This window comes from Falco cherrug, chromosome 5, assembly GCF_023634085.1.
Source record: "Falco cherrug isolate bFalChe1 chromosome 5, bFalChe1.pri, whole genome shotgun sequence".
Lineage (NCBI taxonomy): Eukaryota > Metazoa > Chordata > Aves > Falconiformes > Falconidae > Falco > Falco cherrug.
This window is the reverse complement of record NC_073701.1, coordinates 36430181-36456958: the sequence shown is the minus strand read 5'-3', so window position 1 is coordinate 36456958 and position 26778 is coordinate 36430181. Positions and strand designations below refer to the sequence as shown.

Here is a 26778-nt window from a genome sequence, read left to right as displayed (position 1 = left end):
GGATGCTGTTGGTCTTCTTGGCCACCTGGGCACACTGCTGCCTCACGTTTAACTGGCTGTCAACCAACACCCCCAGGTCCTTTTCCTCCAGGCAGTTTTCCACCTACTCTTCCCTAAGCCTGTAGCACTGTGTGGGGTTGTTGTAACTGAAGTGCAGGACACGGCACTTCGCTTTGTTGAACCTTGTACAACTGGCCTTGGCCCGTCGGTCCAGCCTCTCCAGATCCCTACACAGAGCCTTCCTTGCCTCAAGCAGATCAACACTCCCCGCAGCCTGGTGTCATGTGCAGACTTACTGAGGGTGCACTCAATCCCCTTGTCCAGATCATCAATAAAGATATTAAACAGAGTTGGCCCCAATATTGGGCTCTGGGGAATCCCACTTGTGACTGGCCACCAGCTGGACATAACTCCATTTGCTACCACTCTTTAGGCTCGGCTGTTCAGTCAGCTTTTAACCCAGCAGAGAGTACACCCATCCAAGCCATGAACAGCCAGTTTCTCCAGGAGAAAACTGTGAGAAATGGTGTCAAAGGCTTTACTACAGTCCAAGAAGACAACATCCACAGTCCTTCCCTCACCCACTAGTAGGTCATCTTGTTGTAGACTGCGATCAGGTTCATCGAGAAGGCCCTGTCCTTCATAAACCCATGCTGGCTGGGCCTGACCACCTGGTTGTCCCGTACATGCCACATGGTGGCACTCAAGATGACCTGCTCCATAACCTTCCCTGGCACCGAGGTAAGGCTGACAGGCCTGTAGTTCCCTGGATCCTCCTTCCAGCCCTTCTTGTAGATGGGCGTCACGCTGGCTAACCTCTACTCTTCTGAGACCTCTCCAGTTTGCCAGGACTGTCGATAAATGATGGAGTGGCTTGGTGAGCTCTTCTGCCAGCTCCCTCAGTACTCTCAGGGAAAAAGCAGAATAGGCAGGAAGGAGGTATAGCAACTGGTTGTAAAGCAGTTTCATAAACCAGCAAGTACAGCCTGATCTTGGACATAAATCTAGTGCGCAGATTCCATGGCAGCCCAGCACTCCCCTCCAGTGGGCAAATACAGAAAAGGGCAAGCTGCAACTGAACATCCACCTCAGTCATAACCCAGACCACCGAGAAAGGTGAGGAGAAGCAGCAGGCAGGAAATACATTCAAAACACACCACTAAGCCCAATCTTTCTCCCATTAACAGGAACATCAAAGGAAGACAGAGTAGTGCTGCACAAAAGTGCTGCAACACAGAAATTCGGAGCAGACCTATTCAGAGCAGGGAAATCAGCCAGATGAGGCAGTAAACACACTCCTAGGGTGACTACCTCTCAGGATTTTGCAGAAATATTGGTCTCAGATTCATTTATACAAGAAAAACAGAGGTGACTCCTGCCACTTAAGTACTGATTCATGCAGCAATGGCTCTACTTATCCTTTCCCACCATCTTTGTCCTTTATACCTTCAATTCTGCTCAGCTTCAGGATTGTACACCTCTCTCACTGATCCACCAAGACCTAACAACCCAACCACCATTAACACTCTCTGGAGATGGTTACTTCCTTCCACAAAGTACCAAGACTTGGTATATGGGTTCCCTGAACTAGCCCTATCTCCCTGAAAAGCAGCCAGATTGGATTAATCAAACCATAAGATCCCAAACTTGATTCCTCTCAGAAAAGCACCACCCAGCAGATTCTGCATGCAGGTTTGTACCACAGGGCAGAGTCCAAATCTCACCTTTTGGAGGGGTCAGATCGATGCTGTTCTTCTGGCAGAAGTTGACAGGGAAGATGGCGTGTGAGGAGGCATGATAGCAGAACCAGTCAGAGCCATCAGCAGATGTGGCTCCATCAATGCTGATCATGAGATACCCATCCAAGAGGACCTGAGATGGGAGTGAAGGGCATAAGCATAGACCTTTGCTTGCTCTAAAGCCTCTCCACGCAAAGGATCCCCCCCAATGAATCACAATTGCCACTAGACAGTAAAATGCAATGTTATATATATGTTCCAGGGCAGGCAGTAGTTTCTCCTGATACGTTAGTCAACACAAGCTAATCCCCAAATCAGCAATTTCTGCAGGACTGGGCCAAACACTAATAACCTTGTGAAAAGGACTCAGCCATAAATGGTCAGAGCTCTGTTCTCCCTCAGAAAGAATTTATTGGCAGCCCGGAGACCCTCTACACCACCCAGGTCATGAATTTGTTACTGGACAGAAGGAAAGGGCACCACCTTCAGATTTGCCACTTCCTACAACAGAGGTCCTCAAACTACGGCCCGTGGGCTGGATACGGCCCCCCAGGGTCCTCAATCCGGCCCCCTGTATTTACAGCCCCCCCCAGCCCCCTCCCCTGCCGGGGGTTGGTGGGGGAACCGAGCAGCCGCAGATGACTGCCTGCCACTGCATCCGCGCGCAGGCCCCCTGGTTAAAAAGTTTGAGGACCCCTGTCCTACAGCAACATGACTTGTCCCATCCTGTCGCTCACTGGTATTTGGTGCCTACCAAATGTGATAGGCATGTCTGCCCTAACCTCTTCACATTTCCAAGCAATGGCTGAAGGGAACATTTTACAGACTCAAAGAGCTTTCCTAGCACCCCTCTGTCAAACCCCAAGTGTCAAAGTCCTCTGCCTGGGTTCTACAAGGGTAAACAGCTTCTTGAGGGAGCAGGAAAAGCCCAAGTCCCTGCTATCCTTTAAGACATGCAACACACCCCACTGAGGAAACCTGGCCAAACAATTTACTTCCCAGCACGAGCACAGGAGTAGAGCTCACTACCACCTCATCAGGAGACTGCAGGATACATGTCCATCTCCAGTTTCCAACATCAGTGAATGCTGCCCATGATTCCCCACAGAGAGGTCACACACAACCATTCCCCTCTCCTTTCTCTCCTCAAGGCAGCACTACAGAGCCCTCTCTTTACGCACTCCAAGAACTGCAGAACAGATCTTCCCTACTGCATGCCCAAGGGTGAATGAAGGGTGGCTGCCAGTCACACACAGTGGACAGTTAGCTTGCAGACCAAGCATGCTCATCTTCATGCTGTCCACAAAGGCACATGTAGACAACTGGTGGTCTCATCAGCTTCTCAGACCTCTGAAGTAATGCCCCAATTCCCTCCACACACCAGCTTCCTACCTCTCTTGACAGTCCTTTCCTCTCCCTCATGCAAAATCCTACCTGGTCTTACTCCCAAAGGCCCGAGGAGAAGCTGGGTTATCTCAGGTAAGCACAGTAAGACCCCATTAGGCCCACTGAACTTACCTTGCAAACAGTAGCCACACAAATGTTGCCCAGATTCAGGGGGTCAATGGCCTCCAGTTTCATGCCTTCCTCAAACCACCCACCTTCAGCATAGACAGCTCGTACCTAAGGGAGACTCTGATATACCATGTGCTGTCAGAGGTATGGGACAGTCCCATCCTGACAGCAAACGCACCAAGTGCAAACAGGATTAGAGCATTTTTATTTAGCTCAACCCAAGTTGGGAGCGGAAAGAAGAAATGTTACAAGAAATACAAAGAGGAAGCCAAACCAATCTGTGTTTGTGTCAGCAACCTCCTGCCTGGGCTCTGGTCAGTCAACAGAGCCAGGCCTAGCACTCAGCTGTTGCTCCACAGCAAAGCAAGACTCCTCATCTCAGTCCTTACCAGTATGATCCAGCTCCTTGTCAGAACTGGTCTCAGCCATACAATTGCCTTTCCTCTCCAACTCAGAGCTCCATGCAATTGCTTGCCCCTCAGTCGAGTCCCTCAATTTGTCATGTCTTTTAGTTCTTCCATCTTTCTATTTTGACCTGCCCCTACCCAACCACAGCCTAGAGACCCCAAACACCTTACTGCCCTATAGCTGTAAGAGACAAATGTGCCACCCTCAACAACCCACACAGCAGCGTATATACCCAAGGAAGGAAGTGGTACCAGTCCTTCCTTTGCTGTGGCCAACACAGAAATACAGACTCGTCCTACCTTCTTAAACAGATAGGGGACAGCATCACAGTAAATCTTCCGGAAGGTGGGATGATTTGCCATGTCACTGCGTTTTTCCTCTGTCAGGAATGGAGCAAACAAGAGAGATAAGAAAGCCGCAGCAACTGCAGTAAGAAAACACACTGGTTATTAATTCCCCGGTGAAAGCTCAGCTGCTATAAAAGACCTAGATCAGAGACCATGAGAAGAGTAACAAAAAGAACAGGTCAGTCCCTCTACATCTTCTCATAACGTGGGCTGTGAGGCAGGGCTTGCTCAAAAGCAGATGGCTGAGCTTCCTGAGCAGTAGTGATAACACCTCTACCTGCAGCTGTAATCACCAGGGAGAGGCAGCAAGGGAGTCACAACCAAAAGGATCAGCAGGGCTCGAGTCTTGGTTTTTTATGCCAGCCTAAGCAGATCAACAATTCCTCTCTCTATAGTCCAGAAAACACAATCTGACAGCATCCAGTCTCACAGAAACCAGCATGAATTTCCTCAAGAAGACTATAAACATCTGTGATGCTGCAAACTGCATTCTCACACTGGGGGATAGACTACCTGCTTCAGGTAAGAAACCCTACAGTCCCACTGCCCTGACCTGTAGCAGCGCATTGCTGGGCTTTGTGTGATCCTAGCCCCTGCGTGAGATCGAGGGGGAAAAGCAGCAGACACACAACTATGCAGACTTTATCTGTCAGGTCCTGAGACAACTGCCTGGCTCCCAGCAAGTCAAGACTGGTGTCAACAGTAGAGTCCAGGCAGTTCATAGCAAATCAGAAGATGCTTGTGGTGGCCTGATCCCTACCTGTTTTCTTCATGCTGTGGCCCACTCTCCGTGACCAGCCCACAGGATGGATAAGGGGACTCCACATGTGGCACCAGAAGTCATCATCACTGTCGCCATCCTCATAGAGGAGTCTCAGTCTGCCCCCAATCACCGTGTCCACCACCGCCATGCGTGTCCGGGACACATGGTTCTTATCCACCACCTCCACCCGCATGCCCTGCCGGAACGGGTACTTCATGCTCTCTGCCATCTGCCAACAACCAACAGAGAAGGTGAGATCTGTTGTCTTCTCCAAACACTTCAGAGAACAGCTTTCCCCACAGACACGTTGGCCAACATCCTGCACTGCTCAAAGCTGACCCGGGAGACACCTCTGGGAAGGGATGCATGGGAATGGGTTCATCAGGGGGACAGGGAGCTGCCAGACCCACACACGACAGCACACTTGGGCACAGGCACCCTAAGCCTCCCCTGTCCCATGGCCCTGTAACAGCTACCCCCACCCTGGGCCAGCAGCTGTGCTCAGCCTCAGCATCTTGTGTGAATGTTCCAAGTGTGAGAAACAGGTGTCACTTCTGTTCACCACAAACTGACTGAGGAATTGTGTGCTTTTTTCAGTCTTGAAAGAGACCATAAGGGTTTCAAGGCTGGAAGCAGTTAGAAGTGTAGCTTTCCAAAGGGCAACAGGATTTTCAGTTGACTTTATCATTTTCACCTTTTCACTCTGATCAGAGGTTGAGCACATGCATCTCCAATCGCAGAGCTACTCTGCAGACTGACCCAAAGGCACAGGCACAGAAAAAGCATCACTGGCTGCTTTCTAACTGATTTTTTTGAGACCTTCACTTTGCTGATACAGCCTAGCGCTACTCATCTGCAAACACCCAAAGGTGTTTATAGAACACCCGATATTTTGGCACTGTGATCCCAGAATGCTGTGCAGCAACTAGGAGGCACAGCTCAAAACAGACTGGGACACCCAAACCAGGCTACATCTGAATCCAGAAGAAATTTTAAGGTAAGGTATTCCCCTTCCACCTCCTGTTCATGGGGTGGGAGTGGAGAAAGGTACTGACAAAATCTGTCTCCCTCTACCACTGTCCTTCCATGGTGTGAGCTCTCAGCTACAAGCTGTGACTCCAGACCAAGCAGCTATGAACATCCTGCTAACTTCCCAAGAAGCAACAAGGGAAACGTAACAACTACATCAAGGTTTCCAGCTCAGTGTCACCGGTTACCCTGCACATATGAAAACCCATCATCTGCCTTCCCGCCTGCTGTCTCTGGGACCGTCTGTCTTATCTGTGGTTTCCAAAGCTGCCAGTCACAAAAAAGCCTCTTCTCCCCGACAAGGTCTAACCTCAGTGCAGGCTACACAGAATGACTACAAGAGCTATAAAGCTGCTAGAGCCACGGCACACCTGCCTCCATGCACTTCAAGGGAGCCTGCACCCCTTTCATTGCCTGCTGGCTGCTGTACTACCGACACTGAAGGCAGAGGTTTTTGACTCTTGGAGCCATTCCCTGACACTGAAACGGCAAGGCCAGGCCAGGCTGCAGTTGCATTGGCCTCTCTTCAGTAAAAAGGCAAACCTCATCCCTAGCATTTTCCAGCAGACTACATGACAACAGCTTTTAAAGCCCATCTATGACCCAAAGGAGAAATGGTTGTCCTGACAGGGCATGGAGGCTGTGCCACTAAGCACAACATCATGACAGGTGTCTTAGGAGCCCGAGGAAGCAGTCACTGCCCCTGCCTTGCCCAGGTTTCAAGGAGGCACATAGGAGTTGCACAGATCAGAACCAGAAGAGATGTGTTGCACACATCTTTTGGCTTCGGCTTCGTTTCCACACATAAAATGACAGCCTCCCACATTTACCTTGATGTGGAAATCCACTGGGATGGTCCTGGCTCCCACCAGCTTTTTCATGAGATAACTTCTCCAGTCAGTGTACTTGGCATGGATAGCTACATATGCACAGGGAAAAAGCACATCTTTATGACTGAAGGAATTACAGCACCACACTACACTTTTCTTCCTTTTTGAGGAATTGCATTAAAAGGCTTTCTTCACGTTCAGATCCCGTACCTGCTCAGTGCTGCAAGCTTATACCCACAACTGGCTGCAAGAGATCACCGTTATAGAAAGGACCGGGCCAAGCACACACCTAACTCCACCGATTTAGATGTGGAAGCGGTATTAGAGCAAAAACATGTGAGCCATACCAAGCAAATCTCAGCTTGCCAGAATTCTGCTGAACTGCATCCCTCTCCAAATCGCTAGCTGAGCAGGGACCAGAGCCACTGGGTCCCACAGAGACACTGTCCAGGATGTAGGACCAGAAAGTTCCCCCAAAGGTTAAGCCTAGCCACTGTGCGTCAGGAGGAACAGCCACCTGCATTAGCCTCTGTCCATAGGTCTGACACCAGCTCTGCATCCAGCATGCCCAGGGTCAACCACAGTGAGATGCAGAGGGAGCAGGCCAAGCAGTCCCCAGCTTCCCAAAGAGCTAACTGTTCCTTGTAACTCAGAGCACAAATGGAGCTGCAGTCCCACATACAGTGGAAGCACCTGTCCCACTGTGCTAGGCATAAACCAAGGCTCCCCCATGCCCATGCATGTTCCGACCCCTCTCACCCCACTTACTTTGTGGTGGTACCAGGATTTTGCTGTTGATGGCACACCAGCCAATAGGGTGAATATCCACTGTGCCCAAATTGCACCAGAAGTCATGCCCAGCATCATTCTCAAAGCCCTCATATCGTAGAAGGGCCCTGTACCCTGCCAGAACAGAGCAGACAACCACAGGAAGGCATTAGAGGCCAAGAATTGCTCCTCTCCCTGTTGGGCACCACAGGCTTAGTCCCTACAGTGTGGCCTTCAGAGCTCTGCATAAGTTATCAAAGCCTCTCCAGCCATAATCAAGGCAGAACCACCCTCACAAAGAGCCCAGCAACCAGAAGAGGAACCAGATGCTGGTTTCCTCCCACCCCCACACCGTGGCATTTCCTGTTCCAAAATCTCTCAAGCAGCTGCAGAGCTTCACAGAGCTGATGTTTTGCTTGACCAGCTACACTCGGCTCTCTAAATCTTCCCTCAGAGGTTAGCCATCCCCAGCTGCCAGAAATTGCATTGGGAGACATACCTACAGTCTGGATGACAGATGCAATCCAGTACACACGGCTGGGGAGCACGGCGTCACTGTTCAGCACTTCCACTTTCATACCTTTCACCACATCATCCCACTGATCAAAGAGCGGCACCTGAACGATTGAGGCAGCAATGATGGGAGAGAGATGTTGACAGAGCAGGGCTTAGACCCTCATTCTAGCTTTCAATGACATGTTTTAGGCAGCTACACTCCCACCTTAGGCACAGGCTTGCATGCCTTAGCCTTCCTATATCTGCCAACAGCTTGAAATGCAGCCAAACTGTCCCAAACATCAGGGAACACTGGGGTGTTCACAGAGGATCCCAAAAGGCAGAACATTGCATAGCAATGCTTAACTACTTCACTGCCAGCTGTCCTATTATCTTGAAGTAGCTGCTGCCATTCCTCTGTGACATCAAAATCTCTAACCATCAACAAAACTGCCACGTCTCCCTGAGCTATCCCCAAGAAAAAGGAAATTTTGTTAGTATTATCACAGATCACAACTCAAAAGGAACATAACAAGTGAGTCTTAATACACAGAGAGGCTGGGGCTGCTATAATACCTAAGAACTGCCATTCTTTCTGTACCTGCCTTGGCTACTTGGCCTGTAAGGACTGCAAAACAGTATGACAGGAACCAGACATGCTGGAGGGGCCCACATATGCAGAGTTCCTCCCTGCATTTCACCCTGGGCTGTGCTCACTCACATGAACTGCAAAGGCAACCAGGAGCTTTCTGCTACCTCCCCCACCCTCACCTCTCCCAGTCAGAAATAATTCTGTCCCCAGCCAGTACTGGGACACTACCACCAGCAGTGCTTCTATCAAGTCCCCCTCTGCTTCCTCCCCCAAAACACCTGGTCCCTCTGTGGGACTCCCATTCTTAGCTGTGAGAAGCCCCAGCTTCTTTCCTCGCATCAGCTGGGGCTCAATAAGCAGCTCCCCAGGCCTCTCCCCACCACTCAGCACAGGAGCACAGGGGAGCTCCATGCATATGACATGCCCCGTGCACACCGCCAGGCACAGCAAGAAACAACTCACGTGTTTGAAGCAGCTGACAGGTGCTGCCTTGAAGCCGTGCTCCTGCAGGTACTTTCCCCAGTCAAAGCCCAATACGAGTGCTATAAGCAGACAGGAGAGCAGAAAATCAGGTGAGATTATAGAAAAGGCACAGAGCACTTGTTCACCTCTGGACTACAGCTTGCAGCATATTGTGGCCTGCTCTGGGACACAGGGACTCGGCATTCCACTACATTTTCCCTGGTGGGGAACTAGATCCTATGAGCGCGCAGGGACCAGCTCCCGCAAGAGGCACAATATATTATTAATCAGTCCTTACTGTCACTTGCTCTTGAGAAAGGAGGGGCAGGAGGGGCAAGAAAAAGGGTCCAATCCAGCACAGGACTCAAGCACTCCAGGGAGAGTGGAGAATGCATCCTGCCAGTGCTAAACCACTTTGCAGCTTTGACTCTCAGCAGCAACACTGCAGGGTCATAACAGCAGCACTTGCTTCCCCAGAGGGTGCTGGGAAAATCAGAGTGAAGCACTGAGATATTAATCCCACATTTGCTCCTGATCCAAAGCTACAGCTCTGCTCCAGCAGCAGCCTGCTCAGGGCTCAATCCCTGCTGCCATTCCCTGGGGCTCACTTTTGCCCTAACACAGCAGCTTGCCGCTCCTTCAGCTGCACCAACTCAAGTTGATCAGAGTGACTTGGGTTAAATATAAATCCCCGCAGGCAGTGAGGCAGCAAATGGCTGAGAGTAGCAGAACATCTTTAAGTCAGCTTTGCCAGCAGAAGCCAGCAACTCATGAGACTGTGGCTACAGAGCATATGCTCCAGGTCAAGCCGCACGAGGAGTGAGGATGAGGCTGCAACAGTGCATGGGCAGGAACCCACCAGGGCTCTATTAGCACCGGCTGTGAGAGGGAGAGAGATGTGCCCTGTGCCCTGCCAGCCTTTGTTGGACCAATCCACACACATCATTTTAGTACAAGGCAGTATACCAGAGGGGAGGAAGGACTGTAGAGCTTAACGGCTCTTCAGGTGTCTCCATTTCTGTGGCTCCAGCAGCTGCACCGGCTCACAGCTCACCTACACTCACCATCCTGGCCTGTCAGTGTCCCATCTGCCAGCTGCCCTGTGCCTTGAGAATGGAGGAAGGCCCCGATCTTGGCTGACCAGGCTGCCTTATGCAGAACTTTAGCTTTCTTCGTTGGTGGCTTCCCCTACCAAAGAAGGAACATTAGGCCCATTAGTGGCACAGGAGAGGAAGCCAGTCCCTGCAACTGGCCAGCAGGCCATGCATCTCTTCCATGGGGCAATTTTCAGGTCACTACAATTTTTACTAACACTCACAGGAACAAGAAGAAACAGCAGGTAAAATATCAGTGTGTCTTTCCTCAGCTTCTAGGAAGCACCACCTTTCGGCTGTCATGCATTCTTTGGAGACTTCAGGCAGGAAGCCACTGGTAATGGCAGTCTGATCTTTAACTAGAGAGCAACCACCCACCCCTGTGTACAAGCACATCATGCTCCATCCCTAGGGAAGAAGGAAGGGTTTTGACTCACCTGCAGTCTGGCCAGGATGCTGGCCTTCTTGGAGTTTGACGAGTAGCTTCTGGAGCAGGAGACACTGCAGAAACGTTTGGTCTTGGAAAAGAAAGCCTCCCTGGTGCCCACAATCCCACACATCTCGCACACAGCTGAGAGGAGGAAGGCACAAAACAGTGAGCAGTTTAGGGCAGGGTCAGTGCACTATGAGGACAGAGCTGAGCCTAGGTAATCCTCATAAATATAGCAGCTCCCCCACGTAGCCCAGAAAATGCAGTCTCACTCCAGTGCTGCTCCCAAAGCATACTCAAGGTGCAGTCATACACCCTTCAGCTTCCCCAGCCCCTGCTCTTCCCATCACACACATGCTTTAGGTAGAACAGGCAGGCAGTGTAGTACCTGGCTCTGAGCCGCTGTCCTCTGTGAGTCGGCTTGTGGACAGCTGGTGCACAGGAGAGGTCGGAAGCTCTCCAGCTTCCCGGTCTGCCGCCTCATCATCACTAGATTCATCCAGACAGGAGCTGCTGTCACTGCCCATGCTGCTGTTGTAGCCCTGGAAGCTCTCATAACCCCCAAAGATGTCCAATTCATCATCGTCCTCATCGTCATCACCTTCCTCCTCCATCCGCTCCAGAGTTTTGTGGCAGAAGGTAGACACCAACTGAAAATAGACATTTTACACCACACCTCACAATAAAACTGCTTTTGTTGCTAGAGAGGGCCCTCTTGGGCTGAGGAGAGGCCTCAGGGTAAGCAATGAGTCCACAAAACAACCCCAAAGGCAGGAGTTTGAATCCCTAGCTGGGAAGCTATTACTCCTGCAGCTGGTTCCTTTACAGGCTGCATTCTGCTTCCCAAGAGGAAACAAACACCCACAGAGCTGTAGCTACAAAGAATTTGAGGAATGTGGAAAGAATGCAGGGAACTACATTGCCATCCTGACAGGGAAGACTGTGTCCTTCCTGGCACCGGAAGACTGTGTCCTTCCTGGCACCGTCTCTCCCAACACAATTGCACAGCAGTGTAGACACCATCAAGATTAAAGCCACCACAAGCTTCCAGTGCAGAGCACAAAGCTGCACGCTCTAGCTACCATAGCTCGCAAGACCAGCACAGCTTGGATGTCAGCAGGACAAACTCGACCCTGGAGAAAGTTCGTGTTCTTTGGAAACTGCATAGTCCATAGCTGACCTCAGTTCAGAAGCTGCATCAGCAGGATGACAGAACAACGTTTGTTAAGAGTTTTTGCCTACAGCCAGATGTCTCCACAACTAAACATCATCACTAGCTCTTTACACTTGCTGTTACAGCAAGAGAGCAGAGAGGCAGCGACTGAAGAAATCCAGCGGCTGTTTCTCAAACTAGAAGAATCTTGAACCAGGCTCCAAATAAGTGCAAAAGGAGCTGGGGAGTTTCATTAGCAACTCATGAAAGAGCAGCAAGAAGTCAGCATCAGCACAGAGAGTGATGGAACAGAAAGGCAGATTGGAACAGCCACACCAGGATACAGTTGTTCATCCCAGTGGGCAACAACAAAACATCAGCAGCAAGTCCATCACCTTCCAGTGCCAAATTCCCTCTGATCCCTAGCTCCTGGGAAACAAAGAGGAAGATCAGACTTCATTTGCTGCTCTGTCCCCACATCCTCCCTGGCTTTCACACAAAACAGACCAAAGGTACCCAGGTTGTTCCCTGAAGACAGATTTGCTCTGCTGCAGATCCACATCCTCAGCCAGCATTCCTGATGTCTGAAAGGCCTGAACTCCTCAAAAAAAGCGTATTCATGTCTTTCTCACCCCTATCTGGGGGTGCACCTTCCTTCAGCTCGTAGGAAGTGAGTATCTTGTCCAGTTTGGGGCTCCCCAGTTCAAGAGAGACAGGGAACTACTGGAGAGGATCCAGCAGCGGGCTATGATGATGATGAGGGGACTGGAGCATCTCCCTTATGAGGAAAGGCTGAGAGAGCTGGGCCTGCTTAGCCTGGAGAAGAGAAAACTGAGAGGGGATCTTATCATTGTCTACAAATATCTTAATGGTGACTGTCAAGAGGACGGGGCCAGGTTCTTTTCAGTGATGCCCTGCAATAGAACAAAGGGCAACAGGCACAAACTGAAACACAAATAGTTCCATCTGAATATGAGGAAAAACTTCTTCTGAGGGTGACAGAGCACTGGAACAGGCTGCCCAGAGGGGTTGTGGAGTCTCCTTCTCTGGAGACATTCAAAACCTGCCTGGACATGATTCTGTGCAACCTGCTGTAGATGAACCTGCTTTAGCAGGGGGTTGGACTAGATGATCTCCAGAGATCCCTTCCAGCCCCGAGCATTCTGTGATGTTTTGGATCGTTACTCTTCCACCGAACGCGAATAAACTGGCGGACATGTTACAAGTTCCCTGGGCTGACAAGCAAGTTCAGCACCACCCGGAGTCTCCTTAGAGAGGCGAGGGGACGCAGAGGCCCGTCCCGCCCAGGCCAGCCCGCTCATGCCCTCGAGCACCAGCCGGCCCCCGGCAGCGGGGCGGACGGCCACGGCGGGCACTACAACACGGCGGCCAGGAGGGAGCGGCCCGGCCTCCCTCGCCCCCTCCCGGCTGCGGGCAGCCGTTACCCCGGTACCACACCGCAGCCGTTAACTCGCTAACACAGCCCGGGCCTGGCGCCCTCCCTCAGGGCACGGGGCGGCCCAGCCCGCGCCCCAAGGCTTTCCCCAGCACCCTGCGGCCCCGGCCCCCGCCGCGGCTCACCCTCACCTCCCCGCGCTCCTGCTCCATGGCCGCCCGCACGCCGCCAGCCCGCTTCACGCGCGGGGGGCACGTCCCCCCTCAGCGACGCACCTGATTGGCGGGAGCCGGGAAAAGGGAGCCAATCCTCGACGAGCTTGTTCTCGCCGCGCTCCCCGCGGGGCACCACGGGAGCTGTAGTTCTTTACCCGCCACGGTGGCGGCACGGAGCCGCCATTGGCGTTGGCGGCGGCTCCAGCCCGGGGCCGAGCTCCGCTCCCGGCTCCCCGGGCTCGGCGCCGGTCAGTGCGGGCGCGCCCCGGCCGTTCTCTCAGTCCCGGATGCTTATGTAAACAACAAATTGTAAAATCTCCAAAGCCAACAAAGCCCCGAACCCCAGCCCCGCGGCCGGGTTGGATGCCTGAGAACTATCGGCATGTGGGTGGGATTGTGGCATCCCTGAAGCGACACAAGTCCCACGGAGATGCATAGCCAGAGTCTTAAATATCTTAAATGCAACCGAGAATGCACACAGCTTCCTAGAACCCTTGGAAAGCAGGCAAGGATTTGGTTGTAGATGGAATGCCTTTAGCATGGCAGGTACCCACCGTCACACCAGCAATGCCTTTGTCCCACACCGCTGACATAACCAGCGTGTCACCCAGGCCGGGGGACTGTCAGTGGATGCTGGTTAAGTGCCGTCAGCCAAGCAAAGGACAGAGGACTTGCCTGTTCCCACCCTGCGCTGCCGTGTCCAAGAATCACACAGTAAATAACCCACACGAGTTAATGCTGCTGCTCCCCACGTCCTCAAATGATCAGTCTCAGCAATTTCATGCATAAATAGGTATTTTATTTAGCAATGCAAAAGAGGCCTTGAACTGTTCACTGTGCTATGCAATTGGGTTTTGAATTTTTACACATAGAATAGCTTCTTCATAGTATAAGTGCTTCTCTCCCTTTTGGCTTTTTTTTCCCCCGTGGAAAAGTAGTGTGGTCTTTGTGGAACTGGCTGCAGCATCCCTCAACCCAGCTCATTATCAAGAATAAACAAGAAGCATCTCACCCTATGTCTCTTGTATTGATTCTGCTTTACTCAAAAGGTAAGTCCCTTGGAGTTAGTTGTATATCTAATTCTACCCTTTTTATTATGTCATCACCTTCATTGTGTTGACATTGTGAAAAGAAAAAAGAAGACACACACACACCCCCGCACTGAACATTCCTACTCTGCACAGAATTTGTAAGTGAGTAGCTAAACAAGTAACGTGTGAAGCACACACACAGTTCCTCTCACACACACAGCACAGCCTTAGTTGCAGGCAACAGTAAAGCAGCACAGAAAAGGTTCATTCCAAAGGCTTATCCATGTTACAGACACACATGGATTGCTTTTCTAGACTCCAGAATCCAAAGGCTCTAACAAGAGAGTACAGCCTGTCAATCTGAATGCAAAGGAGTGTCACTATCAGTGTGACCAATGCTGAGGGTAGAGACTGCGGTCACAGCCTAATTACAGAGGGACAGCAGTGGGGACCTTGCAAAACCTACTGCACGCAACTTCATCAGCAAATTTCCATAGTGTCGTGGTCCTCCAGGTTCAGGTTTTCCAAACAGTCTTCCAGCACTGTTAAAAACAGCAAATTGCTTTTAAAGTGTTTACATAATGTAGTTGATAATGAAATAAATTATAAAGGCTGTTTTTCCCTCGCTGCATGAAAGACAACAAGGCTGTTTCCAGAAAAAGACACAGATAAAAAATTAAAGGTTCATTAAAACTTTCTACTGCAATAATCTTTCATGTAACACATTATGACCTATTGCTGACCTGCTTAGGTCACAGACAGGCTGGCTCAAGGCTTCTTGAAAGCTTAAGGAAAAATGACTTTGTGTTGACACAGAACTGGCTTTAATACAGTCCCCATCCCATGGCTGGCTGTTTGTCATTGCAGTTCTAACTAAACCCTTTCAATAAATAATAGTACTTAAACAATTTCATTTTAATTTGAATCAAATTCAAATTGATTAAGGAGTACTTATATTCTCTTTAATAATAAAAAATTTGTTATTAATCATAGTATCTTTGTCAAGCCAGCTCCTTTTGTTAGCGATATAACAGCACTGATAATCTCAAGAAACCAAAACCCAAAACTTAAGACTTCACTTTTCCTATCTCCTTCCCTACTGCTGCTGTGGGCCTGCTCTCTTGTTTTGATGCCATCCAAAATGAAAATTTTAGAAAAAACATTTGAAAAAGGCTGCTGTCAGGTGAAAGCACAGAAGGCATCCAGGATGCAATGGGAGAGATTATTCCTGCAGGACAGAGGCCAGACTGCTCTCTTGGAGCTGGTGGACACAGGCACTCAGCTCCAAGTTGTGCATCAGTGATTGTTAAAAACATAAGGTATGAAATGTTAAAAAGAAAAAGAAAAAAGGGGGAAGTGTAGAGGAATGAAGCTAGGTTAATCAGAATTGATAATATACAACTGTGGGCTGGCTTCAGGGGCAGCGGGTTGGCTGATATAGATAAGGTGCAGCTATGGCTGGTTAAGTTAAGAGGTTGGGCAGCCGAGGAGGAGAGAGCAGACAAGGAAGAGAGAGGAGGAAGAAGAAGAAGAGGAGGAGGAGGAGAAGAAGAAGAAGAAGAAGAAGAAGAGAGAGAAGAGAGCACGTGTCCTGGGTGAGAAGAGACTAGGAGAAGGCAGCAGAGGGACTGGCATGAAGAGTATGCTGGTATGAGATGGTAAAAGACCTTGTTGCAGCTGGTAAGTTTGGAGAGTGCTGCGACACATCTAGAGAAGCTTTTTGTATTTCAGCACCAGCTCTGTCACCACAGCTTCCTTCAGGAGCACTGGCACGCTGGCTCTTTGTGCTTGTCTACCAGGACTGTCCTCATGCCCATGCTCTGGGGTGGGGAGCAAATGCTCCAGGTCCCCAGGCTTCATAAATTCACCTGCTGCTCCTCCACAGCCTCCTTTTTTAGTTTTCTACACTCTGTCATTTCAAAAAGCTCATAAGAATCCTGGCAGTCCAAAGGCCTAGTTTCACTTCCAGCTCCAAGTGGCAGCCATTCTGGTTACAGGGCCAGTCTCCAAAATCTTGACTGCAGTGGGAAGTGGCACATGGCTTTAGTAATGCTTTTCCTTTCACTTCCCATGCTCACGCCATAAGAACTATCTCACCTGCTGCAATTCCCTTCTTAGCCACCAGCTCCTAATAATGAAACTATAGTCAAAAGTCTACACTCTCCATGCTTGGCTTTTCTACATTAAGCTTCAGCTCTACATCCCCCAAGTGCTTTTCAACCCCATCTCACTGGATCTTCTTATCAGCACTACAAGGAGTGCCCAATAAAAACACACAGAGACCAAAAAGAGTGTGTCTACTAAAAAACAAATACAAACAAAAGAAACAGAGAAGCATTTTGCTTCAGAAAAAAGGATGACATTCCTTTCAACCTTTCAAGGCCTTAACTATACCATTTTGGAGCTCCTAGAAATTAACTTATCTGTAAAACACTCTAATGCACAGTAGAAAACTGTATTATTTTAACCTGATTGTTTTAAGACAGCTCTCAAGACCCTTCCCCTCCCTATTTTTTTTTTTTTTTTAGAAGTTGTACATACTGGAAGGCAAAGTTTTAGCAGTATACAAGTCACATGCAACCTATGAGGACCAATCACGTCATTAACAAGTCTACTCTACCCAACAGCCTTTTCCTGAGTAACTCGGGAGTAGTAGCATTTCCTTCGGCACTGAAACAGCGCATCAAGCTGCAGCCTGCAACCAGCTGCTGCTTTCCTCTGCAGCCTCTCAGGTCCTTCATCATAGAATCCCTGTGCAGCACTTATTCCATACACAAGCCTGTCATAGGGCATATAGGCAGGATCACTGCAATCCCATACAAGCCTGTGATAAAGCTCTACCAGCTCATCTTTCCTCTTTTCCATTAAAAAAAACACAAGCAACTCAAGCAAAGAGCTGGGGGTGAGAAAAATTCCTGTGACAGTCTCAAGCCATCATAATTAGATTTAATGCTTATAAAGGTCGCCTCATTTGACACCAGCGATAGGTTAGAATTAACTGCACTTCAAATTAAAATGCTTATGTAGTCTTTGGTGATTTTCCAATAAGCCACTCAGACAACTTACATCTATGTGAGTCCACATGACAGGAATCTGAGAGAAAGTCTGTTATTTACTACTTTTCCTTTTAAAAACCAACATTACATATCTGAGATACAACTGTAAAATGCTGGAGTCTGAGTGACAAGGAAGTACACTTGAGCACAAGCATTCCCATGCATGCATTTCCAATTAAAAACTCCTTAAAAGCCCGAAACTTGCACTACAGTACAATTATAAAGCTACAAAAGAACATCAAATAAAATGCTTTGGAAAATTGGTTCTCAAAAAAAATAAAGTATCATTTTTCCAAAGAAAATACTCTTCCCAGAGAACTTTTCCAAGAGAAGGCATCTGGCCCTCTACTGTTCCCATTCCACTGAGAAACTTGCTATCTCAAGTCTAAAATACTGCAAAGCCATTCCTTTTTCAAGTTAACTGGCTGTATTAAGCTAGTAGGTAAAGAAAATTTGCATTAGATATAGCACAGGAAGGTTTCTTGTAGTTTGTATTTTAACACCAGCAGATAAACTTACTCATAGGATTCATAGGGCGCAGACCCTGGGGTGACTGTCCTTGTTGCTGATTCTTCACTTGCGCCTGGGGCTGTGTCTGCATCTGGTTCCCTTGATAGGTCAGTCCGAGGGCTGCGTAGGCTCTCTCAATGGAGCTGGGGTCTATCTGACTGGTAGTGTTTATGCTGGGCGTTGTCTGCTGCCCCACACCCACAGAGCCAGTATTTGCAAGTCCTACTGCAGCTCCGCCCAGCAGCGCTGGAAGAGACACGCCAAGTTAATCAGGACAGCAGGACGTAGCCAAAGAGGTCGGTGAAAACAGGGAAAGAACATAAAGAATGCACTGGCTGTTCGGAACTAAAACATCTCCTTCTAGGAGCGTGCCGAGAAGAGGCCACGCCTGGGAAACTTGTCGTGAAACAGGGAGACAAGTTTCAACCCAACCAGCTATTCCAACAACATGCTGTTTCCCTTTGAGCTACTGAGAGGAAATCCCACTCCAAGTATTTAGGACACATCTGCTTGCTTCAAACTGAAAACAGAGGCACACTATGTCACAGAGGCCAGAGACAGAAGGGTACATACACCTCTTCAGCAGCCACTGTAATGCTTTTTTTCTTCTTGGTTTTAACAAGAAACACCATGGCTCACATTAGTTAGAGAAAAGCCCAAAATAACATTAAGAAAGGAGAAAAAAAACCCCATACAGGTAACACAATAATAAAAATCCTGTCACAGATTTTTGGCAGGAAGACCAAAGGGACACAAAGAGAAGGGAAGAGAGACATCTGATGCAAAAAAAGGGTGAAGACAGAAGCAAATATCATCAGGGGTGAAGTGACACAACCCTCTGTGTGTATGCACATCTGCCTCCAGAACCTGGCCTGCTGGAAGAGGTAGTAGTGAGAAGCCTACCATTTGGAGAGAGCTAGGATGTGTTCACCCTTAACGCTCTCCTGCCAGGAAAATCCAATAAAGCTCGAAAGCTTCCATAAACACTAGCTATCAGAGACAGAAAAATACTGCGTGACTCTACAGTAAGAGGAAAATCATGTTACATGTTCCCAGGTTCAAGAGGATCATCACTGTCACCTGGGTGCAAGAAAATTAACTCCCAACATGCATTTTATGGTTTATCCAATACACAGAATTCCCCAGTAGACTTACATTGTTGATTTCTTTTGTCCCCAGCATTTTTGAGAGGCAAACATACAGGACAGTCATGTCTCGTACAATTCTTCCAGTGCGAGATGATTTGTCGGGAAGATGCGCAATGTGCCACTGGAAAAGGAAGAATGAAAAAAATTTACAAAATACTGCCAGTATCTCCACATGGTCAACACAAACTGGACAGGGGACAACTGTTTCTCTCTGGGCACACATCTATATCAACACAGGTCAGTGAAGTATTACTTGAAGTAGTTCAGCACTAACTAGCTCTGAAAACATAGCTAGACTCCTTTAAGTACTATTGGCTCAACTAGAGCTTATTTGAATGCTCTGTTATACACCCAAGCCTCCGTCACCCTGGCTCAAAGGACACCACCATACACATCAAGCAGACTATACAAAGCAACTGATACGCCAACAATTTATTGGCACAATCCAGACAAGCCCAGGCTACCAGAAACGTAGCATACATTTTCCTTAGATACTAAGATAGACTAAGAGTTCAACGTGCCAGTAGTAGCTTAATCCCTGGCTAGCTATTGATTTGCGTCTTCCATTTAAGGGGATACAAGTAGACTCCTACTTGCAGATTCCTGCTTTGTGTCTACCCTTATCAGAAGGCACCATCCAAAGGACCTTACAGTGAGTTACGAAGTTAAGCAAAAGATCCTCACTCATCTCTTTGTGCTAGCTTGTCCCATCTAACTCGCATAAACTTTAAAGGCTCAGAGGTTGTTTATGATTTCCATTCTTAAGGAGACAGATAGGTTAAAAAAAATTCTACTTCCTGAGCCATCCCCTAGTTCTCCATCTCCTTCCAAGAGATGTTCTCGTCCTGCAAATGTTGACCACCTCTATATAACCACTCCTCCACTTACCCTGGCAAGATTTGCCCGCCTGACAATGTGTCATATGGTTCAGGACATTCTTCATGGTTCGGCAATGAGGGAGGTTGCACTGTCGCACCTCCCCGTTGGCCTGTTCTCGCCGCTGACACTTATGAGCGTGCAAGAGGAGAACGAGTTGCTGCTGAATGAGTTTGCGTTTTTCTGGATCCGCTGTTGGTGCTCCAGACCCCATTCCTTGAGAAGCTGCTGGCCCCATCCCAGCTTGCTGAACTTGGGGAGCCTGCTGTTGGCCCTGGAGAAAGTGGAAAGGAAATTCCCAGAATTAAATCTATTTTTGAGAATAATCCGTTCAGCAAGTAAACAGCAACAACAAAAATCGAAGAAGAGAAACAACTACTACATTCTGTGATTAAGGGAATAGCCCACCTGCTGCGGGCATTTCGGGCGAGCGGGAGTCAGATTCAAATACTCACAGAGTTCAAGATCTGATCCGTTTATTGTACAAACCAGGTAGACTTTTATAAGGCATTCTATAAGCGTGCAATAATGTGGTTGGCTATTTTACAAGCGTATAATAATATGATTGGTTAACAATTGTTTACTGGGAAGATTTCTGTTTTCTGCTTGTTCTGGCATGTAGGCTCCTTTCTGCGGTTTCCCAGCTCCTCTTATCACGTCCCGTTGGCCTTGGTTTTGAGCAAACATCTGCAATTTGCTCCTTTTTCTTCATCCCACTGTTCTGGCCGTAACCTCGTCTTATTTCTTCAGTATTTTTCCACTTGCTTCAGAGTTCAGCATAATCATTCAATACAGCAAGAGCCCCAACACCTCCCCCTTTCTTTTTAAATACAGCATTAATACTGCGTTCCACACAGCTCTGAAAACATTGTAAAAGGCAAGGCACTAAAAGTAACAAAAGAATAACAAACAACAATATAGACAGACCTTGTTTCAATAAATCCCTCAACCACCCTCAATTCTTGTTGAGGTAAATAAATTGATACATTTAAACGGTAAATCAACTGTTGCAAAAAATACGTATTTTTAACAAGTGTAGTATTCCACCAGGTACAGTTATCACTAAAGCCAAAATTCGTGTCATTATACTTCTTATCTAACCAACCCCAATATGATTGATTTATAGCCGTATAGTTTACTCCCAAAGGCTCAAAAGCTAGTTCAAAGCAGAAACGCATTTCTTGTAGGTGACATCTGAAGCACTTTTTTTTTTCTTTTTTTTTTTTTCCTTTTTCTTTCTTTTTTTTCTTTTTTCTTTTTTCCTTTTTTTTTCTTTTTTTTCTTTCTTTTTTTTCTTTTTTCTTTTTTTTTTCCCTTTTTTTTTTCTTTTTTTTTTCTTTTTTTTTCTTTCTCTTTTTTTTTCTTTTTTCTTTTTTCTTTTTTTTTTTTCTTTTTTCTTTTTTTCTTTTTTTTTTTTTCTTTTTTCTTTTTTTTTTTTTTTTTTTGGGGGGGGGGTTTGTAATCAAGTCCGTATTTTTCCTTGAGAAGCTTAAGCTGTTCCTCTTGTTTCAGGAGTGTTTCCAACTCTGATTTGTCCAATAGGTCCGTATTTCCCAAATAAATCATACATTTCCTCCGCTGTGATTTTATACGGCAGGTTCCGAATATAAAGGATCCGATTGACCTCTGGGGGCAGCCAGATGTTAGCTCGCTTGGCCGCTTGCACTGCCATGGCGGCGATCGGAGCGGGGGGGGTGGAGGGGGGGGGTGCAGCCTCGGAGAGAAACCGCGGCCGGGACGGGGCCTGCCGGGCCGCACGCCGCCGCTCGCCGCTTGTTCCTTTTCAGGACACCAGGGTGGTAATTGCGCGACCATACCCCGTACAGCTCGATACGTGCGAGCCAAAGTCTTTACCCCCTTAGTCCCAACTTGCACAGATTCCCATAAGTCCTCTCCTACTTTCTTCCATGTTTCATTATTATATATATCTTGCGTAGAAGCAAGGTAACCACGGCGGCGACTCCAACATAGCAGATCAACTACTGCCTGCCGTGAGACTGGCGTTTCAGTTTTTTCTGCCAGTTTCATCAAACTGTCTACGATTGCTTTTTCCACCACTGATGCAGTGATTCCCATACTGCTTAGACTCACCGTTCAGCCGTGCACGTTCCGCCTTTCTTCGGGCGCCCAGCTCTCTCTCCGCTGGCAGCAGGATCCTCGCCGGCTCCGCAGCTTGTAACACGATCCTTAATGAATCCTCCTGACTTTTTAACCAATCCTGTCGACCCTCATCGGATCACGTCGGGGTCACCAGATGCTGCGGGCATTTCGGGCGAGCGGGAGTCAGATTCAAATACTCACAGAGTTCAAGATCTGATCCGTTTATTGTACAAACCAGGTAGACTTTTATAAGGCATTCTATAAGCGTGCAATAATGTGATAGGCTATTTTACAAGCGTATAATAATATGATTGGTTAACAATTGTTTACTGGGAAGATTTCTGTTTTCTGCTTGTTCTGGCATGTAGGCTCCTTTCTGCGGTTTCCCAGCTCCTCTTATCACGTCCCGTTGGCCTTGGTTTTGAGCAAACATCTGCAATTTGCTCCTTTTTCTTCATCCCACTGTTCTGGCCGTAACCTCGTCTTATTTCTTCAGTATTTTTCCACTTGCTTCAGAGTTCAGCATAATCATTCAATACAGCAAGAGCCCCAACACCCACCTATCTGTAGTTCTGGATGACTCATTAAACATACCCCTTAGTAACCGTACTGGCAATAATTATCTTGCTAGCCACAATTTCCTCCCCATATCACTCTCCTGGTCCTAGCTCTTGCCTTATCAAAGACCAGCAGAACTTTGCACAGGCTTACAAGTTAATTTGTGGTGCTAGACCAACCAGAAAATATTAATAGCACTTTGACCTCAAATCTCCTCCTCATTCTGGAGCCTCAAAAGTTACATTAATGGAAGTAAGCACCTTTTAGAGTGAATGGTTTTCCCTCTATTTCATCATAAGGTGCCCCAACTTGACTGCTCCTACAAAAGCAGAACAAAGGGGAAGTTCTGGGAACCTTTTTCCATCAGGAAACTTGCATGTAGGCATTCAAAGCAAGCATCTCCTAGTCTCTCCTAGAGATGAAGCACAACTTCAGTTCTACAGCACGTATTGTCCTGATGTCAACATCTAGTACTACTCCTGTACTTCTGTTTACTTCTTCAGACTCCTTTGCATATTTCTTCCAGGTGACATTTGAGGATTACTCAGCACAGAAGAGGGGCTTCAGAGACTCTGTGTTGCTTGCATCACTTCAGTTCAACAGCCTTCAGTTGCTAACAGACTCTTCACAGAGGATTTTAGAGGATGTTTCTGGAGAGCTCCAGATTTTTCGGGCTCAGCTACCTGCATTTCTAAACCACAGCTCTCCTGTAGCTTTTCAATACCAGTACTAGCCTTCCATTTTACAAGGAGACTTCACCAATTACTCAGTCTCCTCAGGGTTTGTAGACGTTCCAATATGACTGTAACTTCCTTATTTGCAGCCTGTCATTCTAAACGACAACTGAGATAGTAGCAACTTTTTATTCCTAGGTTCTGCTGGGTAGCAGCTCAACTACAGAAGAGTTACATGCTCTGTTCTGAATACAAGCTTGACAGCTAGGGTTCTGAACAGCAAGTTTTGGCTGCCTCTTTATTGGTTCATAACAACCAACTAGAGTTCCAACTTGCTAGTTTTCCAATGTTCATGCTCAGCTTAAAGAAATCAAGTAAAGCTCACAGAACTGAGCTCTTTTTAATTCAAAGGTACAGAATTTACCTGGAAATAGGTTTTCAGTAGAGCTATTAAGATCAAGAGATTGGGCCTCCTGGGGTGTGGGGTGGAATTTGAAGCAGGGACAAACACAAGCTATATTCAGAAACGTTAATTTGGTTCCCCCCCCCCAAAAAAAAAAAAGAAAAAAAGCAAGCATGTAGGGGGAAAAGAGGTAGGACATGTTGCATGTCATACCCCTAACCGATTTAAGCTTCTAAAATAATGCAAAAACAAACATAGCAACACCAAAGCGTATTGTTACACTTTGGTTTACTACAACATTTCTGGAGACACCTTTCATTGCACTTACCATGTTAGGCATTCCTGCCCCAGGAACTGGCTTCTTGTCCATTGGAAACTGTGGTAAGCTATTCTGCAGTCCAGCTTTATTTTGCATCTGAGGCCCAAGTCCACTGGCTCCAATCTGCTGCCCAGTATTCTGACTATATGGCTGGCCATAAGGGCTAGGGTTGCTCATCATTCCCATCTAGGAATTAAAATGTTAAGATGTCCAAGTAAGATAGCTTAAGTTCACAATGGAAAAGGTGAATGAATACTTCAGAGAAGCAAGAGCCATCACAGCCACGAACCAGAACGGCAATGCAATACTGACCCACATGCTTCCCCTGCTCCTTTATGTGCCTGTATTTACCCATCACACAACCTGACAGTTCCTCAGTGAAGGCTACTTACCAACTTTGAGGTCAGCCATCAGAATTGGCCTGATTATTTCTTTATAAAAGATTTTGTTCAACAGATTTCTCATTTCAGCTTTCCCAATCATTAATTTGTACCATGGGCTATGTAACTCACAAGTTTGGAAGAACTTCTCTGCTCCCTACATCTGTGCAGACTCCAAACAGAGACAAATACCACCTTCATTTATATCAGCAGGGTTTACCCCAAAAACCTCCGACCCAACTGTCAGCCCTCCCACAGCTCATCTCCAGACAGCCATGACAATGCATGTCTGCATTTCCAGTACACAACCATTTTCTATTTAAGAATACACCATAGGCAAAGGTAACACCACACAGTCACACAGCAACTCATTTGCAGTGAGCAGTACTAGAGGTCAAAGGAGATGGTAGGAAGGAACTCTACAAACAAAAGAAAGCTATTGAACCACTCATCCACAGGGGAAGCAGATCCATATTTCATATGAGCTATATGTGTATTAAACAGTTTTAGCATACCAGAATATACCATTTGTTGCCTTGGAATGCCCCAGAACAGCTATGAACTTTTGTAATCAGAAAATGGCTGAGTTTAACAGGGAGGGGAAATGCATTAGTCTCACTCTCTTGCACCCCCACCCACCCATGCCCCAGCATTAACACATTAAAAACCTCTGTAAGGCTATATAGGTGCCTGACAAATACCACGAGTACCAGAGAGCAGCCTAGAAGCCTCTGTCATGGCAGAGCAATGCACGATCCAAGGAAGAATCTTTAAAGGCTTTAAAACAAAGCACTTGTTTTATTGCACAGCTGATCATCACAGGGTGGATGTAGAGACCACATTCCTGAATTTCCCTTCAAAACAGACACAAGAGAACAAGCGTGCCATAGGTACCCACTCTGAATCACTGGGGAGCCATTTATATTCAGCTTCACTTCCCCTCCCCACCCCACCCAGCATCCATCCCACCCTCACCACCCCAGTCATTTTGAGAAGAGGCATCTCTGGGCTGGCAGCTTTGGGGCCCCTGTTCTGCACCAATGTCACCATCTGCAGACCACTGCCAGAAAGGCAGCGATGAAGTCCTGCTGCCTGAGCATGATCCTGCAGGACATTCATATCGGTCTCGTCTGCTGCTTTAATCACGGTCTTCCACCTTGTACAGAGAGTTGAAGCTGCAGGGTTGCTCCTAGTGACTCTAGATGAGCACAAGTGAGTTAGCTCATCTTGTCTTGCAGGTTGCAGAACCTGGGCTGGGCAGCATGTGCTGCAGGTTTCAGTGGCAACACTAAGCAAGGACAGAGACTTGTCTTGCCTGTGGGTTTGCATGACGCAGCGTAGACCACAGACTGGAAGCTGTTTGGGATACCAACTTAAAAAGCAAGTCCTGATCTTTGGCTGGACAGAGATATAATCTCCACTGCAGCTGTGATCAAAGCAAATGAAATTCCTCACTTCAGCACAGTACTGATCTAGCGCCACAGTGGGTAGCTAGTGCCTCTGTGATGACCTGTTGTCAGCTCTCCTTCCCCCAGAAGAACCTTTCAGATCTTCTTACAACAGAAAAGAAAATGTGCTGCTCCGTGAAACAAGCAGGCTGCATGAGTTGAGTAGGGACGGGCATCCTTTTCCTCCCCCACACCCCCTCACAAGCCCCTATAATACCTTTTCAGGTAAGACACAGCACATGATCCACAGTCTTGGGAGACAAACAGCATGGGTTACAGTAGGCGGACTAAAATACCTACCCCAAGGGTTTTCTTTAGAGAAACTTGAAGTTACTGACCTGCTGCCAGAAAAGCAGAACACACTTGCACAGGAAGAACACAGGATTCCCTGACCACTGCTGTTGCTCTCGCTGCTATCTCAAGAAAGCACAGGAAAAGCTGAAAGGACCTTCAGCTTAGGGAGCTGGGATTGCTACGAGCAGAAAATGGGGCCCTAGCTTCCAGTGCTGTGTTTGCAGACCCCACTCCTGCCCCACAGCCTGTACAGGCCACAGGTTGACTCTGTGCCCACTACCCCTGGCAGTAGTGCAGAGGGCTGGGCCCTGACTTACCAGTGTCATTTCCCAGCCAAAATTTAACATCCAAGCCCTGCCTTGCAGCTCCATTCTGTATCAGCCCAGGGATGCCCCTACCTCTGAGCCCTTGCTTCATCAGCCCCAGGGTTGCAGGCTGCTGTGACTTCCTCCACAGGGTATGTAGCTGTACCTGCATTCTTTCCCCACTTTAGAGAGGCTACAGCAATGGTGTGGGGCAACAAAGACAACAAAAAGCAAAAGTGAAGAAGGAAACAAACCTAAGTGAAGGACTCCTCACTTTTGTGGGCAGCGGAAGCTATGCCCTTCCAGCCAGAGGAGCAGGGTTGGCAAAGAGCTTTTTTCTTGTGATACCACCATCACTGCCTTCCAATTCCTGCTGTTGCCCTGGCGCCCACAGTGAACAGGGAGAAGCAAAGGACCCACTGACAGAGCTTGTGATTGCA

At 47.9% G+C, this 26778-nt stretch overlaps 1 protein-coding gene across 5 annotated transcripts in view; it reads right to left on the bottom strand.

Annotated features, from left to right (window-relative positions):
• Positions 1 to 24106, bottom strand: part of L3MBTL2 (L3MBTL histone methyl-lysine binding protein 2) — a 30367-nt gene extending 6261 nt beyond the window's left edge. For 2 of the 5 annotated variants that reach the window (XM_055711758.1, XM_055711761.1), the window contains exons 1-12: positions 13213 to 13297; positions 10861 to 11122; positions 10480 to 10613; positions 10013 to 10136; positions 8949 to 9028; positions 7899 to 8016; positions 7400 to 7534; positions 6632 to 6720; positions 4770 to 5001; positions 3962 to 4041; positions 3258 to 3362; positions 1725 to 1872 (exon numbers count right to left, since the gene is read on the bottom strand). In XM_055711758.1, the coding sequence (XP_055567733.1) occupies positions 1725 to 1872; positions 3258 to 3362; positions 3962 to 4041; positions 4770 to 5001; positions 6632 to 6720; positions 7400 to 7534; positions 7899 to 8016; positions 8949 to 9028; positions 10013 to 10136; positions 10480 to 10613; positions 10861 to 11122; positions 13213 to 13233 (1528 nt within the window). In that variant the 5' untranslated portion in view covers positions 13234 to 13297. Of the gene's footprint in view, positions 1 to 1724; positions 1873 to 3257; positions 3363 to 3961; positions 4042 to 4769; positions 5002 to 6631; positions 6721 to 7399; positions 7535 to 7898; positions 8017 to 8948; positions 9029 to 10012; positions 10137 to 10479; positions 10614 to 10860; positions 11123 to 13206; positions 13298 to 17842; positions 18080 to 18988; positions 19103 to 19869; positions 20132 to 23920 lie in introns of those variants that run through there. The other 3 variants (XM_055711757.1, XM_055711760.1, XM_055711759.1) reach the window with 2 other exon arrangements.
• Between the last annotated feature and the right edge of the window lie 2672 nt (positions 24107 to 26778).